The following is a 13,870-nucleotide window of genomic DNA, read 5'->3' as shown; positions in this document are numbered from 1 at the left end:
AACCTTGGAGTCCTTTTCCTCTGCCACTGCTGCTCCTTTACAGATGAAGAGATTTCCCCCAGGGAACACGTAGGACAGCCATGTCCTAGCCATGAAGGATGCAGCAGTCCCTGCCATAGTTGGGACTGGCCAAAGAGGGATGCCTACCCTCTTCTCACTGGCCCTCAGGTGGCCAATCCTCTGATGGCTGTGATCTGGTTCTGTCTGAGGAGTAACGGTAGTCCCAGCATTCACTATGAGCCAACGTGCTGGGGAGAGTGCCATCTTCTCTTTGGCAAATGACATGTAAACTGGACTCCAGTGGGCATGTGCTCCTACAGACAGGCACACAAGCTTTAAAATGACTCCTACTTCCTTATAAGATTTTCTTGAGTTCTGTCTGTATATTTGGATATCTAAAAACATTAACACCAATTTCTGGGCTTTTGATTCATTTTATATTAAATATGTATTTTAGAATTCTAGTGTATATAAACATTATTTATGCTAATTCAGAGTACTGTGCAAACTGAAGAATTCTAAAAGCATGAACTGTTTGCTAAGAGCCACCAGGTAAGACAGAGGTGCCTACTTCATTCATCGCTACCAACGTGTGCCCTGCTGAACACAGCAGCAGGACTCACACAGCTTCGTAGGAAAAAAAATTTTTTTTAAGTAACTTACTTTAAGAACTGGGATTTCATCTTCTTTATAAGCCACCAGGAGGGGTAAACCAGCCAATGTCTTCTCTAGGTCTTTTCCAAGAATCTTTACCCCCTGAGCTGCTTCTACTTCTTTATGCTTTTCATACTGGTTCTGTAGACATTAAAACATTTGTTACCATATTTATTTGAAAAGCGGTTAGGAGTAGGAGATGATATGACAAATAGTATTTTCAGGACCGTGAGGTAGGAAAATTTTTCTTCAAGTAGACACAAAAAGCAATAAGCACAAAAGATTGATAAATTCAACATTAAAATTAAACATTTGTTTCTTAAGATACCATAGAAAAGGTAAAAAGGTCACAGAGAGACAGTAGGAGAAGATGCTCTGATGCATGTAAGCCACCAAAAGACCAGTCTCCTGACTATATGGACTACTCCCCTGACTGTAATAGACAGACAATGCTGGAGCACAGGGACATTTCACAAAGGAGTGAACTTCAATGGCTAACAAACAAACAAAATAATGGCCAACCAGTTTTTAATCAGGCAAGTACCGAATGAAAGAAAAATGAGCTACCAGATGGCAAAATTTAAAAATATGACTGCATCAAAGAGCTGACAGACGTGAAGTAATGCAAACTCTAATATACTGCAGTTGAAAGTGTAACTTGTTAGACTGGGAACAACAGTGTTGCCTTATCCAGTAAAACTGGGGCTCACAATTCACTCCTACGCATATACACGGCAGAAATTTGCACAACTGCACTAAGAGATAGTACAAGAATGTTCAAAGCAACAACACTGTTGTTAAGAGCAAAAATTTAAAAGCTGGGGAGATACACTACGCTTGCCATCAACAGGAGAACAGATAAATCATGACAGTTATGCAGTAGAATACCACCCAACAAAAATGAACTACAGCTATATGCAACATGGGTAAATCTTAAGTGTGTTTTGTTTTGTTTTTTTGACCTAAAAGAAGCCAGATACAATGGAAATGAGAATGATTCCACTTACATGAAGTCCATACATACTTTTTTTAGGGGCACACACTCAGATATTAAAGCTATTTTTTAAAAAGGATATTAGTTACTATCATAAAAATGGAAGCACAGTTAACTTTTAGGAAGGTGTGGGGGGTGGCAAACATCCGTGAGGAGCACACAGTCTTCCAAGGTGTCAACAATGTTCTAGTCTTCATCTGTTTGTCTGCTTCCTAAAAATCTGCTAGACTTCTCCTCTACGTTTTGTATAGTTTTCTGCATTTGCTTTATTTCATAAAAAAAAATGTTAAAAAAAACTAGCAGTATAGAACCAAAACAATATACTTCCATTCTCATGGAAAGCTTAGATGATGAGGAGCGAGGGCGTGTTAAACCAAGCAGCTCTCAAAGTAAAGAAGTGACCTCAACAGAACTCATACACATTGTACATGTCCCCATAGGTCAACACTTACCACCTAGGCTTACCTTCACCCGTAATTCCTTCATTGGAGGAGGTAAAAGAAGGCCTCGAATCTGAGTTACAATGGGCCCTTCTACTCCAGGAACAATAATTGTATCTCCTTCCTTCAAACGCCCATTGATCAGTATCACATCTATCGTGGTGCCCATTCCTGGGAGAGCCTTAACCTGAGAGACACAAGTGTAAAGGGAGTGAGTCAGATGCTACACTATGTTGACTGAATCTGAGAGAAGACATCCCCTCCCAAAATTCACTGTTCAAGGCAAAACGGAAAATAAATTCAAAAGCTGATCATTACCTCCATAACCTGTGCTCTTAGCTCCTCACAGTGTGCAAGTCTCTTGCTCAACATAGTCTGAGTTAACTCAACAAGAAGGTAGATCAGACTTCCCATGCCATCACCAGTATGCGCAGAGGTAGGTACCAAGGACACAAAAGTACGGGGATCCTTATTCTCATAAAACAAAGCTGCATTCAAACCCTAGAGACATAAAAAGCAAAATCATTCCAAAAGGCCAAGCCGTGGAAGTATCTAGGACAGCATGACTGATTAGACAACAGATAAGCAAATGGTTCGAATTTCTAAACTCAAAAAGAGATCATGCATATCCTGTATATTAGTAATATCACAGGAAAGTAGTTTCTTATCAAGTCAAATTCTTTTTTTTAGATTTACTTATTTATTTTAGTGAGGGAGGGGCAGAGGGAGAGAGAACCCCAAGGAGACTCCCCACTGAGCACAGAGCCTGAGAAAATGCTTGATCTCACAACCCTGAGATCATGATCTGAGCCGAAAACAAGAGTCAGACACAACCAACTGAGCTACCCAGGCGCCCCTCCAAATCAACTTTATTTTAAAAATGTAAGCATTTGGAATACGAAGACAGATGTTTGAAATATTAGCTAATTTAAAAGAAAACCAGGGGTAAAGGAGAAGAGTGGAGAACACTACTCGCCATCAATGAGAAGAGAACCAGCAAGAGTGAACTGCTGGCTTTATTATAAGGACAGGAGAACAAAGGGAAAAAATACTCTTTTCTGTAAGTTCTTCATTAATAAGGCAAGTTTTCTTACCTGCTGTGCAAATTCCACAATAATTGCCTTTGCTCGCTCCTCAAATTCATCTTTTGTATTCTTTTTCTGCTTCTTTAAAGTAGCAGCCACATCAGAGTCAGGGCTCTTTTTCCAATCATACAACCTATCAATCTGGACAAAAATTTTTTGTAAGAAACATCTTTAAAGCATTCAGAATACTATGGAATTTAATTAAGGTTAAAGGTCGTAACTAAAATTTCCTAATGTATATTATATACATTCAGGAGACTGAATTACTCAAATATTTTATTATACCAAAAAGCCTGTATAACCCACTTAACTGTATCCCCTCTTAAATTAAAAACTTCTGAAGTAACATCAGCCTCCACACCAGCTCAGGAAAGGCTGCCATTTGTTTGCAAAACAGGAGATCTTAGAATTATCTTAGGCCTATTAGTGTATTCTGTTGGAATTCCAAAATGGTTCTGTTTAGTAGTTAGAAATAAGGATTACAGCAAGTATTATTACCAGGGAAATTATACACCAAAAAATTAAAAAATAAAAAAAATCACATCCTCAGAGAACAGCCCACTTTAATTGTTTCATGGCTAAAATTAGATTTACTGTGTTAAATAAATCATGTATTTCCCTTCACTTTTCAGAAGTGTGATAAATGGGCATAGTGAAGAAAAAGTATTTAACAGTAAAAACAAAAAAGCAAAATCTGTTTCCTCAATCTAGGGTTACAATATAAAGATGCTGCCCGAATCTGAATGCTAAAAAGGAGAAAAATTAGTTAGCAGAAACAGACCCAGACATGACAAAGATGTTATAATTAGCATATGAGGTCCTTAAAATAGTTATTATAAACATATGTGACTTTAAAGGAAAAACATGAAACTTGTAGAACTAAAAAAACATAGAATATGAAAGAAAAATTCACTAAACTTAACAGCAAATTACATTATTACAAAAGACTAGAAGCCTTGACAATGTAGCAATAAAAACAATTCCAAAGGAAGCATACAAAAAAATAAGTATCTGAATAACCGAAAAACTTTTTAGACTGATGAATATATAAATTCAAACATCTAAGAAAATCAAACCAAAGTAGGATAAACCAAAACTATCACATAATCTCAATGATGAACCCTTAAAAGTTCTTAAAAGCAATCAAAGAAAGAGGAAGACTCATTACACACAGGGAAACAAAGGACAACGAGAGATAAAAGCCATAAGCAATGATGATGAAGGAAAACAATTTTTTTTTAAAGATTTTATTTATTCTAGAGATAGTAAGTGAGCACAAGTGGGGGTAGAAGCAGAGGAAAAGGAACAAGCAGTCTTCAGCGCTGAGCACAGAGTTGGACTCAGGCCTCAATCCAACAACCCTGAAAGCACAACCTGAGCTGAAATCAAGAGTGAGACGCTTAACCAACAGAGCCATCTAGGCACCCCTAAGCAGGGCTTTTAACACTGCTAAACGGGGGCGTCTTGATGGCTCAGTTGTTAAGTGTATGCCTTTGGCTCAGGTCATGAGATCGAGCCCTGCATCAGGCTCCCTGCTAAGGTGGGAAGCCTGCTTCTCCCTATCTCATTCTTCCTGCTTGTGTTCTCTCTCTCACAGTCTCCCTCTCTAATAAATAAATAAAATCTTTAAAAACAAAAACAAAACAGTGTGCTGAACACAACCTTAAATATCTCTATTATACAAGAAAAAAATATCTGAAATCAACAATTAAAATTCCACCTTAAGTTAGAAAAAGTAGACATGAAAACCAAAGCAGAAAGAAGGAAATGATGAAATTAACACTGGAAATCAAAGAGATCTAAGACAGACAAAAAGAGAATATCAATGAGACAGAGCTAGTTCTCTGAAACAAAAATTTCTACACTAAAGAAATATAAAAAACCAAAATAACCTGTACCTGTTTAAAAGAAATTCTATGCAGATGTGGATTCTGATAAAGTCTACCAAACTCTTACAGAAAACCATTTCTATACCAACTCTTTCAGAAAATAAAGGAAAATATACTTCTTAATTCATCTTACAAGGCAACATTACTCTGATAACAAAAGTAGACAAAAGATGTTACAGGAAAGGAAAACTATATAGCAAAATCACTCATGAACACAGACAAAAAAATCATCAACAAAAACTTATCAAATCAAATCCGGCAATATATGAAAGAAAGAAAATACATCATAACCAAGTAGGGGCTATTCTAGTAATGCAAGGTTGGTTTAACATTTAAAAATTCAACAGTAATCAACAAATGGTGCTGGACCAACTGAACATTCACATGCAAAAAAACTGAATCTAGACACAATACAGGACCTCCATGTTATAAAAATTAACTCAGAATAATCACAGAACTAAATGTAACATATGAAACTCTAACACTTCTAGAAGAAAACAGAGAGAAAATGTGATGACCTTGGCTGTGGTGAGAACCGTTTAGATACCACATCAAAGACATGATCTATGAAAGAAAGAATCTGATAAGCTGAACTTCATTAAAATTAAAAACTTCTAAGAAATAGAGTGAGTCTAGAAAGTGAAAGAAGAAGAGAGACTGGGAAAAAACATATGCAAAAGACATCTGATAAAGAACTTATATCCAAAACATAGTAAGAACTCTTAAAATACAAAAATAAGAAAACAAAGAATCCAATTTAAATGGGCCAATGAATTTGACACCTCAGAAATGGTAAATAAGCACATGAAAAGATGTTCCACATCTTAAAAGAGCACTTTAAGGAAACACAAATTAAAACAATGAAAACTGGGGCACCTGGGTGGCTCAACTGGTTAAGCATCTGCCTTTAGCTCAGGTCATGATCTCGGGTTCCTGGGATGGAGGCCCGCCCTTGGGCTCCCTGCTCAGTGGGAGGTCTGCTTGTCCCTCTCCCTTTGTCCCACTCCCTTACTACTGCTCTTTCTCGTTCCTCTCAAATACATAAAATCTTTAAAAAAATAAACATGAATCAATCAATCAACAAAATCACACCTCATACCTATTAGAATGGCCAAAATCCAAATCACAATACCAAGTGCTGGTCAAGATGTAGAGCAACAGAATTCTCATTCATTGCTGGTGGGATTGCAAACTTATAACCACTTGAGAAGAGTTTGCCAATTTCTTCCAAAACTCCAAACACTCTTACCATACAATCCACCAACACACTCCTTGTTATTCACCCAGAGGAGGTAAAGACATATGCTCCCCACACAGACCTGTGTATGGAGGTTTAAAGCAGCTTCAATTATAACTGTCAAACTTGCAAGCAACCAAGATGCCCTTCAATGGATGAATGAATAAACTGTACTGCATCCAGACAATGGAGTTATTAAACAAAATTGAGTAATGATCTAACAGTAAAAAATGAGCCATGAAGCCATGAAAACAGGCGGAGGAAACTTTAATTCCTATTTTTTTAAGTGAAAGATGATGATCTGATAAAGCTTATGGTAGAATACTGTATAATCCCAACTATGTGACACTCTGGAAAAGGCAAAACTGCAGACAGTAAAAAGATCAGGGACCTTTTTTGCTAAGGATTGGGAGATGGGGGAACAAATAAGCAGAGCAGAAAGATTTTCAAGGCAGTGAAAATAACCTGATACTAAAAAGATGGATGATGCTTTTTTTTTTTTTTTTTTAAAGATTTTATTTATTTATTTGACAGAGATCACAAGCAGGCAGAGAGGCAGGAAGAGAGAGGGGGAAGCAGGCTCCCCACTGAGCAGAGACTCTGATACGGGGCTCTATTCCAGGACCCTGAGATCTGACCCGAGCTGAAGGCGAGGCTCAACCCACTGAGCCACCCAGGTGCCCCCATGTCATTTTTTTTTTAAACTTTTTAAAAAAGATTTTATTGTTATTATTTATTTGACAGAGAGAGCGAGCACAGGCAAGGTTAGCGGGAGAAGGGGAAGCAGGATCCCCACTGAGCAGGTAGCCCGATGCGGGACTTGATCCCAGACCCTGAGATTATGACCTGAGCCGAAGGCAGATGTTCTGACTGAGCCATCCAGAAACCCCTGGATCCATGTCCTTATACATTTGTCCAAACCTACAGAATATACAACACCAAGAAGTAAACCATGGACTTTGGGTGTTTGTAAGTCAATGAAAGTTCATCAGTCTTAACAAATATATATCACTCTGGTGTGAGAGGGAAGGTGCAGATACTGGGGGAGACTGTGCATGGGGGAGGCAGGGGTATATGGGAAATCCCTGTACCTTTCAAATCTTAAATCTTAAATGGCTCTAAAAAAGAAAAAAATAAAATCTTAAAAATAAAAAGTAAAGTCCCCTTAAAATATTAACATTTACAGAATAAAGAGGAAAAGCCATATCAATATCTCAAAAGATGTGGACTAGCCATCTGACAAAAATCAACAACTCATGACTTACCAAAAAACCCCAAAGAAACAAACTACAAATAACACTTGAAGCAACCTATGACAAACATTATATATAATGGTAAAGACCAGCTACTTCCCCCTAAGATGGGGCAAAAAGCAAGGTGTCTATCATTACTTTTATTCAGTATTGTTCCTAGAACGTCTAGTTCTTGCAGTAAGGAAGAAAATTTACAGAGCACACACATGAAAGTAAAACAGGTATATGCAGATAATATAATCGTGTAGATAGAAAATCCCACATGATCTACAAAATAAGCTACTAGGCCTAATCAGTTAATTTAATAAGATCACAAGATTAAAAATGAATACACAGGGCACCTGGGTGGCTCAGTTGGTTAGGCAACTACCTTCAGCTCAGGTCATGATCCTGGAGTCCCGGGATCAAGTCCCGCATCGGGCTCCCGGCTCCACGGGGAGTCTGCTTCTCCCCTTTCATGCGCTCTCTCACTCTCTCTCTCTCTCTCTCAAATAAATAAATAAAATCTTTAAAAAAATGAATACATACAGACCTGTACCCCTGGGGGAAAAAAATATATGTTTATAAAAAATAAAATTAAAAAAAAACATAAAAAAAGAATACATAAAAATCAACTATAGGATTAGAAAATTAAATTTTAATTTAAAATTAGAATTTTTAAAATTTTTAAATGGTATTTACAATAGCCCAAAATCATGAAATACTACAGATGAATTTAGAAAAATATATCCAACACATGGACAGTGTAACTACAAAATACCACTAAGAGAAAATAAAGAACCAAGTAAATACAGAGATATCAGGTTCATGTATCAGAAGACTCAATTTTGATAAAATGGCAACTCTTACAGAATTTATCTCAGATTAAATACAATCCCCCAATAAAAATTCCAGAAGGCTTTTTGTAAAAACTAAAGGCAGATTCTAAACTTTATATGAAAATTCAAGGAAAGGACCCTAAAATAACCAAAACAGTTTTGAGTAACAACATGTTAAAGAAATGACCATTACCTGGTTTCAAGACATTACTACAGAACTATAATAATCAAGATAGGGTAGTATCGGCATAAGGATGGATATATAGGTCAATGGAAGAAAAAATAAATACCAAAAAGTGACATACATATATACACGGCTTACATAATTTTCAACAAAGATTCAAAAATAATTCAGTAGAGAATTTCTGGTCCAAGATGGCAAGATGTAGGAAGACACTGAACTCACCACCTCCATGGACACACCAAATTGACACTTATTCACAGAGCAAATGATACTGAAGAAGAACTAAGAGCTGTCTGAACAGCTTCTGTACAAAAAAGACCACGAAGAGAATGGCAAGAGAGCGGAAGACACAAAAAGAACCCCCATCCACAACACTGTGAACTGCTATGTGGGAGGGACACTACTGAGTGACTGTGAGCAGATTCGTCTGCCCTGGAGTACAGGAAAAAAGCTGTGGTTTGAAAGGACAACTAGAATGTAAAGGAACCAGTTCTAGAACCCTGCCTAACAATGGATGAACTGCTGAAACTCTCTCCAGGTACTGCCAAGAGAAATGATTAAGTACCACAGTTCTACCCCGACAGCACAAACAGGGGCAAGGTCCAGGCACTCTATCTGGCCTACCACCTCAGTAAGCCCTGAGTCCCTAGCCCACACCAGCCCAAGCCATCCCATCAGGGCAGCTCCATTGCGATGCATACCAGGACATGCCTGGCCAGCCCTCACTATGGGTCCAGCTGTCTTATCAAGGACACACCAACACAAAGCACTCCAGAACACTCCAGGCCCTCATCACTTCGCCTCCAGACAACTTGCCAGGGCATCTCTGGTGTAAAACACGTCAGAACCTCCCAACCCACACTGGCTTAGACTCCAGACAACTTGCCAGGGAACCTCCTGGAAAGAGCGCCCCAGGCACCCCCAGCCTGCACCCAACTTGGTTCCAGCTGCCCTGCCAGGACACCCTTGCCCACAACTGCCTTGGCTTCAGCTTCCACCAGGGTGCCCCTACATGGAAAGCCCCAGGACCCCTAGCTTGCATCCACTTCAGGTTTAGCTGTACCCCAGGGGGCCTTCAGTATAGGACTGCCCCAGCCTGTGTTCACTGAGTTTCAGCACTCCTATCAGAGTGCTCTCTGTAAGCAGAGTCCCCAAGTTCCCTGGCTTATACCCACTTTAGCTCTAGCTGTGATGCTAGGGTGCCCTCTGCAAAGACAGCCCTGGGACTCCCTGGCTTTCACCCATTTCACCTCCAGCTGTGCTGCCCTCTGGGTGAAGAGCCCCAGGAACATCCACCTTGAACCCAGTTCAGTTCTGATTATCATACCAGGGTGGCCCCAGAATGGAGTGTGCCAGGACCTAAGGCCCACAATCACCACAGCTCCAATCAGCCACCCAAACTCACCAAGCACATTCTACACAGGAACCCATATACAATAAGGAGAAATAGCTGTTCCACCTAATTTAATCAAAGAAACAAGAGAAAGAAATCAAAATGAAATGACAAAAGAATATACTCCAAACAAAAGAACAAGACAGAAACCTCAGAAAAAGAATTAAATGAAATGGAGATAAGCAATATGCCTGATAAAGAGTTCAAATAATGGTAATGAAGATGCTCAATGGACTGAGAGAACCATTAATGAACTCAGGGAGAACTTCAAAAAAGACATAGAAAATAGGGGTGCCTGGGTGGCTCAGTCATTAGGTGCCTCCCTTCAGCTCAGGTCGTGGTCCCAGAGTCCTGGAATCGAGCCCCGCATTGGGCTCCCTGCTCTGCAGGGAGTCTGCTTCTCCCTCTCCTTCTCCTGCTGCTTGTGTTCCCTCCCTCTCTGTAAATCTTAATTAAAAAAAAAAAAACATAGAAAATATAAGAAAGAACCAATCAGAGCTGAAGAATATAGTAACTGGAAGGAAAAATACACTAGAGGGAACCAACAGACTTAAGGATGCATAAGAAGGGATCAGTGATCAAGAAAACAGGGAAATGGAACACACCAAAGCTGAACAGGAAAAAAAAAAAAAAGAGAGAGAAATAATTTAAAAATGAGGCTAGATTAAGGGATCTCTTAGATAACATTAAGCAAATAAACATTCTCTTTATAGCTGTCCCATAAGGAGAAAACAGAGAAAACAGAGAGAAAAAGGGGCAGAAAACTTATTTCAGGAAGTAATCGCTGAAAAATTCCTTAGCCCTGAGAAGGACACAGACATCCAGGTTCAGGAAGCACAGAAAGTTCCAAACAAGATGAAGCCAAGGAGGTCCATATCATGAAACACAGCTAAAATATCAAAGATGAAAGATAAAGAAGGAATTTTAAACATAGGAAAAGCAGCAACTAGTTATATGCAAAGGAAACCTTTTAAGGCTACTATCAGTTGATTTTTCAGTGGAAAGGTGCAGGTCACAAAAGACTGGGAAAAAACTACACCAAAAACATTATATCAAGCAAGTTTATTCAGAATTGAAGGACAGAGCAAGAGTTTCCCAGACAAAAGTTAAAGGAGTTCACCACTTAAACCAGCCTTACAAGAAATACCAAAGAGAAAACTTCTGTAGTGAAAAAGAAAAGGCCACAATAGAACAAAATTATGAAAGGAAAAGACTCACAAAAAGATGCAAAATACAACAACATATATCTAAAATGTGGAGGAGGTAAATAAATAAAAAGTTCTTTCAGACTGTGTTCAAACCTGAGTGACCACTAAATTATTATACACTGCTATATACTTTGGATGTCACAAATGAACCTCACGGTAACCACAAATGAAAACTGCAATAGATACACAGAAGAAATCCAATCATGGCACTAAAGAAAACCATTAATTACAAAAAAGAGAGCAAAAGAAGGAAGGAAAAGAGAACTACAAAAACAACCAGAAAGAATTGATAAAATGGCAATAAGTACACACCTATTAATAACTATTTTAAATGTAAATGGTCTGAATGCTCCATTCAAAAAACAAAGTGTGAGCGAATGGTTAAGAAAATAGAACCCCTTTTATATGCTGCCTGCAAGAAACCCACTTCAGCTTTAAAAACACATAAAATGAAAGAGAGGGATAGAAAAAGCCATTCAATGTGAACAGAAGTGGAAAGGAAAAAAAAATGCCAGGGAGCAATACTTATATGAGACAAAAGAGACTTTAAAACAGAGACTATTACAAAAGACGAAGAAAGGCACTCATGATAATAAAGAAACGAAACCAACAAGAAGATCCACAACTGCATTTATGTACCTAAAGTTGGAGACCCTAAAGACAAAGAATTATTAACAAACAAAGAGAGGGGCGCCTGGGTGGCTCAGTTGGTTAAGCAGCTGCCTTCAGCTCAGGTAATAAATCCGAGGGTCCTGGGATCCAGCCCCGCATCGGGCTCCCTGCTCAGCGGAGAACCTGCTTCTCCGTCTCCCTGCCGCTCTGCCTACTTGTACTCTCTATCTCTGTCAAATACTTACATACATACATACATGAAAATGTTTAAAAAAAGGGAAAAATTGCAAGTAATACAAGAACAGTAAGAGGCTTTAATACCCTTTACCTCTATGGATAGATCATCCAGATACAAAATCAATAAAGAAACAGTGTATTCAAATGGCATATCCAACGAAATGGACTTAATTGACATACGGTATATTCTGTGGAACAACAAAGAAATACATCCTTTTCATGTGCACATGGAACATTTTTCAGGAAAGATCACGCTAGGCCACAGAACAAGTTTCAGTAAACTTAAGATTGAAATCCTATCACTCCTTTCCAACTAAAACAGTATAACAATATAAATCATTACAGGAGAAAAAACTGGAAAAAACATGTGAAGGCTAAAAAACATGGTTCTGAACAATCAGAAGCGTCAATGAAGAACTCAAATGAAAATGAAAATACAACAGTCCAAAATCTTTGTGATACAGTGAAAGCAGTAATAAGAGGAAAATTCATAGCAACACAGGCCTATCTCAAGACAGAAAAATTTCAAATAAACGATGTAATCATAGACATATAGGAACTGGGGAGAAACAACAACAACAACAACAACAACAACAACAACAAAAGCCCAAAGTTAGTAGAAGGAAAGAAATAAAAAACATTAGAGCAGAAATAAATGAAAGAGACATACAGTAAAGATGATCAATGAAACCAAGAGCTCGTTCTCTGCAAAGAAACAAAATTAATAAACCTTTAGCCAGACTCAGTGAGAAAAAAAGAGGACCCCAAATCAGAAAAAGAAATTACCAACACCACAGAAGTAATTGACACAATAGGAATACAAAGACTAGAAGTCTGTTACCAAAAATTATATGCAGGGGCACGTCAGTTAAGCATCTGCCTTCAGATCAGCTCATGATCCCAGGGTCCTGGGATCGAGCCCTGTGTCAAGCTCTCTGCTCAGGAGAGAGTGTCTGCTTCTCCATCTGTCCCACCCATTTGTGCACTCTATCTCTTGCTTGCTCTCGCTCTCTCAAATAAATAAATATTTTAAAAATATATGCCAAAACTTTGACAACTTAGAAGAAATTAATAAATCATTAGAAACATATAATCTTCTAAGAGAGAATCAGGAGGAAACAGAAAATCCAGAAAGACCAGTTGATTACTAGTAACAAAATTGAACCAATAATCAAAACAGTCCCAACAAACAAATGTCTAGGACTTTTGAAGCCAAATGGCTTCACAGGTGACTTCTACCTAATACTTAAAGAATAGTTCATACCTATCCTTCTCAAAGTATTCCAAAAAACAGAAGAGGAAGGAAGGTTTTCGAATACATTCTATGATGCCAGTATTACCCAATTCCAAAACAAGACAAAGACACTACAAAAAAAGTAAACTGCAGGCCAATGTCTCTGATTAACACAGATGCAAAAATTCTCAACAAAACATTAGCAAACCAATTTCACCAATACACTGAAAACGATCATTCACCACGATCAAGTGGGATTTATTCCGGGGATGCAAAGATGGTTCAATATCCAGAATCAATCAAGCTGATACAACACCTTAACAAAATGAAGGACAAAAGTCATAAGATCATCTCAACAGATTCAGAACAGGCATCTGACAGAAACCAATATCCATTCATGATAAAAACTCAACAAAGTAGGTTTAGAGGGAATATACATACCTCATGTAATAAAGGTCATATATGACAAACCCACAGCTAACATCATTATTCAATGGTGAAAAACTGAGTTTTTCCTCTAAGGCTGAACAGGGCAAGAATGTCCACTCTTGCCACTTTTGTTCAATATAACATGGGAAGTCCCAGCAGTAGCAATCAGACAAGACATAAAAGTCATCCAAATTGATAAGGAA

General features: G+C 38.2%; 1 protein-coding gene across 2 annotated transcripts in view; it reads right to left on the bottom strand.

The window, feature by feature from the left end:
• Positions 1 to 13,870, bottom strand: part of EIF5B (eukaryotic translation initiation factor 5B) — an 85,679-nt gene that overhangs the window by 5,830 nt on the left and 65,979 nt on the right. For both annotated transcript variants that reach the window (XM_032840320.1, XM_032840319.1), the window contains exons 15-18: positions 3,183 to 3,314; positions 2,407 to 2,589; positions 2,114 to 2,275; positions 664 to 795 (exon numbers count right to left, since the gene is read on the bottom strand). In XM_032840320.1, coding sequence (XP_032696211.1) covers positions 664 to 795; positions 2,114 to 2,275; positions 2,407 to 2,589; positions 3,183 to 3,314 — 609 coding nt within the window. The remainder of the gene's footprint in view (positions 1 to 663; positions 796 to 2,113; positions 2,276 to 2,406; positions 2,590 to 3,182; positions 3,315 to 13,870) is intronic.

The sequence above is a fragment of the Lontra canadensis genome, unplaced genomic scaffold (genome assembly GCF_010015895.1).
Source record: "Lontra canadensis isolate GAN:19392208 unplaced genomic scaffold, GSC_riverotter_1.0 scaffold112, whole genome shotgun sequence".
Lineage (NCBI taxonomy): Eukaryota > Metazoa > Chordata > Mammalia > Carnivora > Mustelidae > Lontra > Lontra canadensis.
Note: the sequence above shows the minus strand (reverse complement) of the source record. Positions and strands in the feature narration are given on the sequence as shown.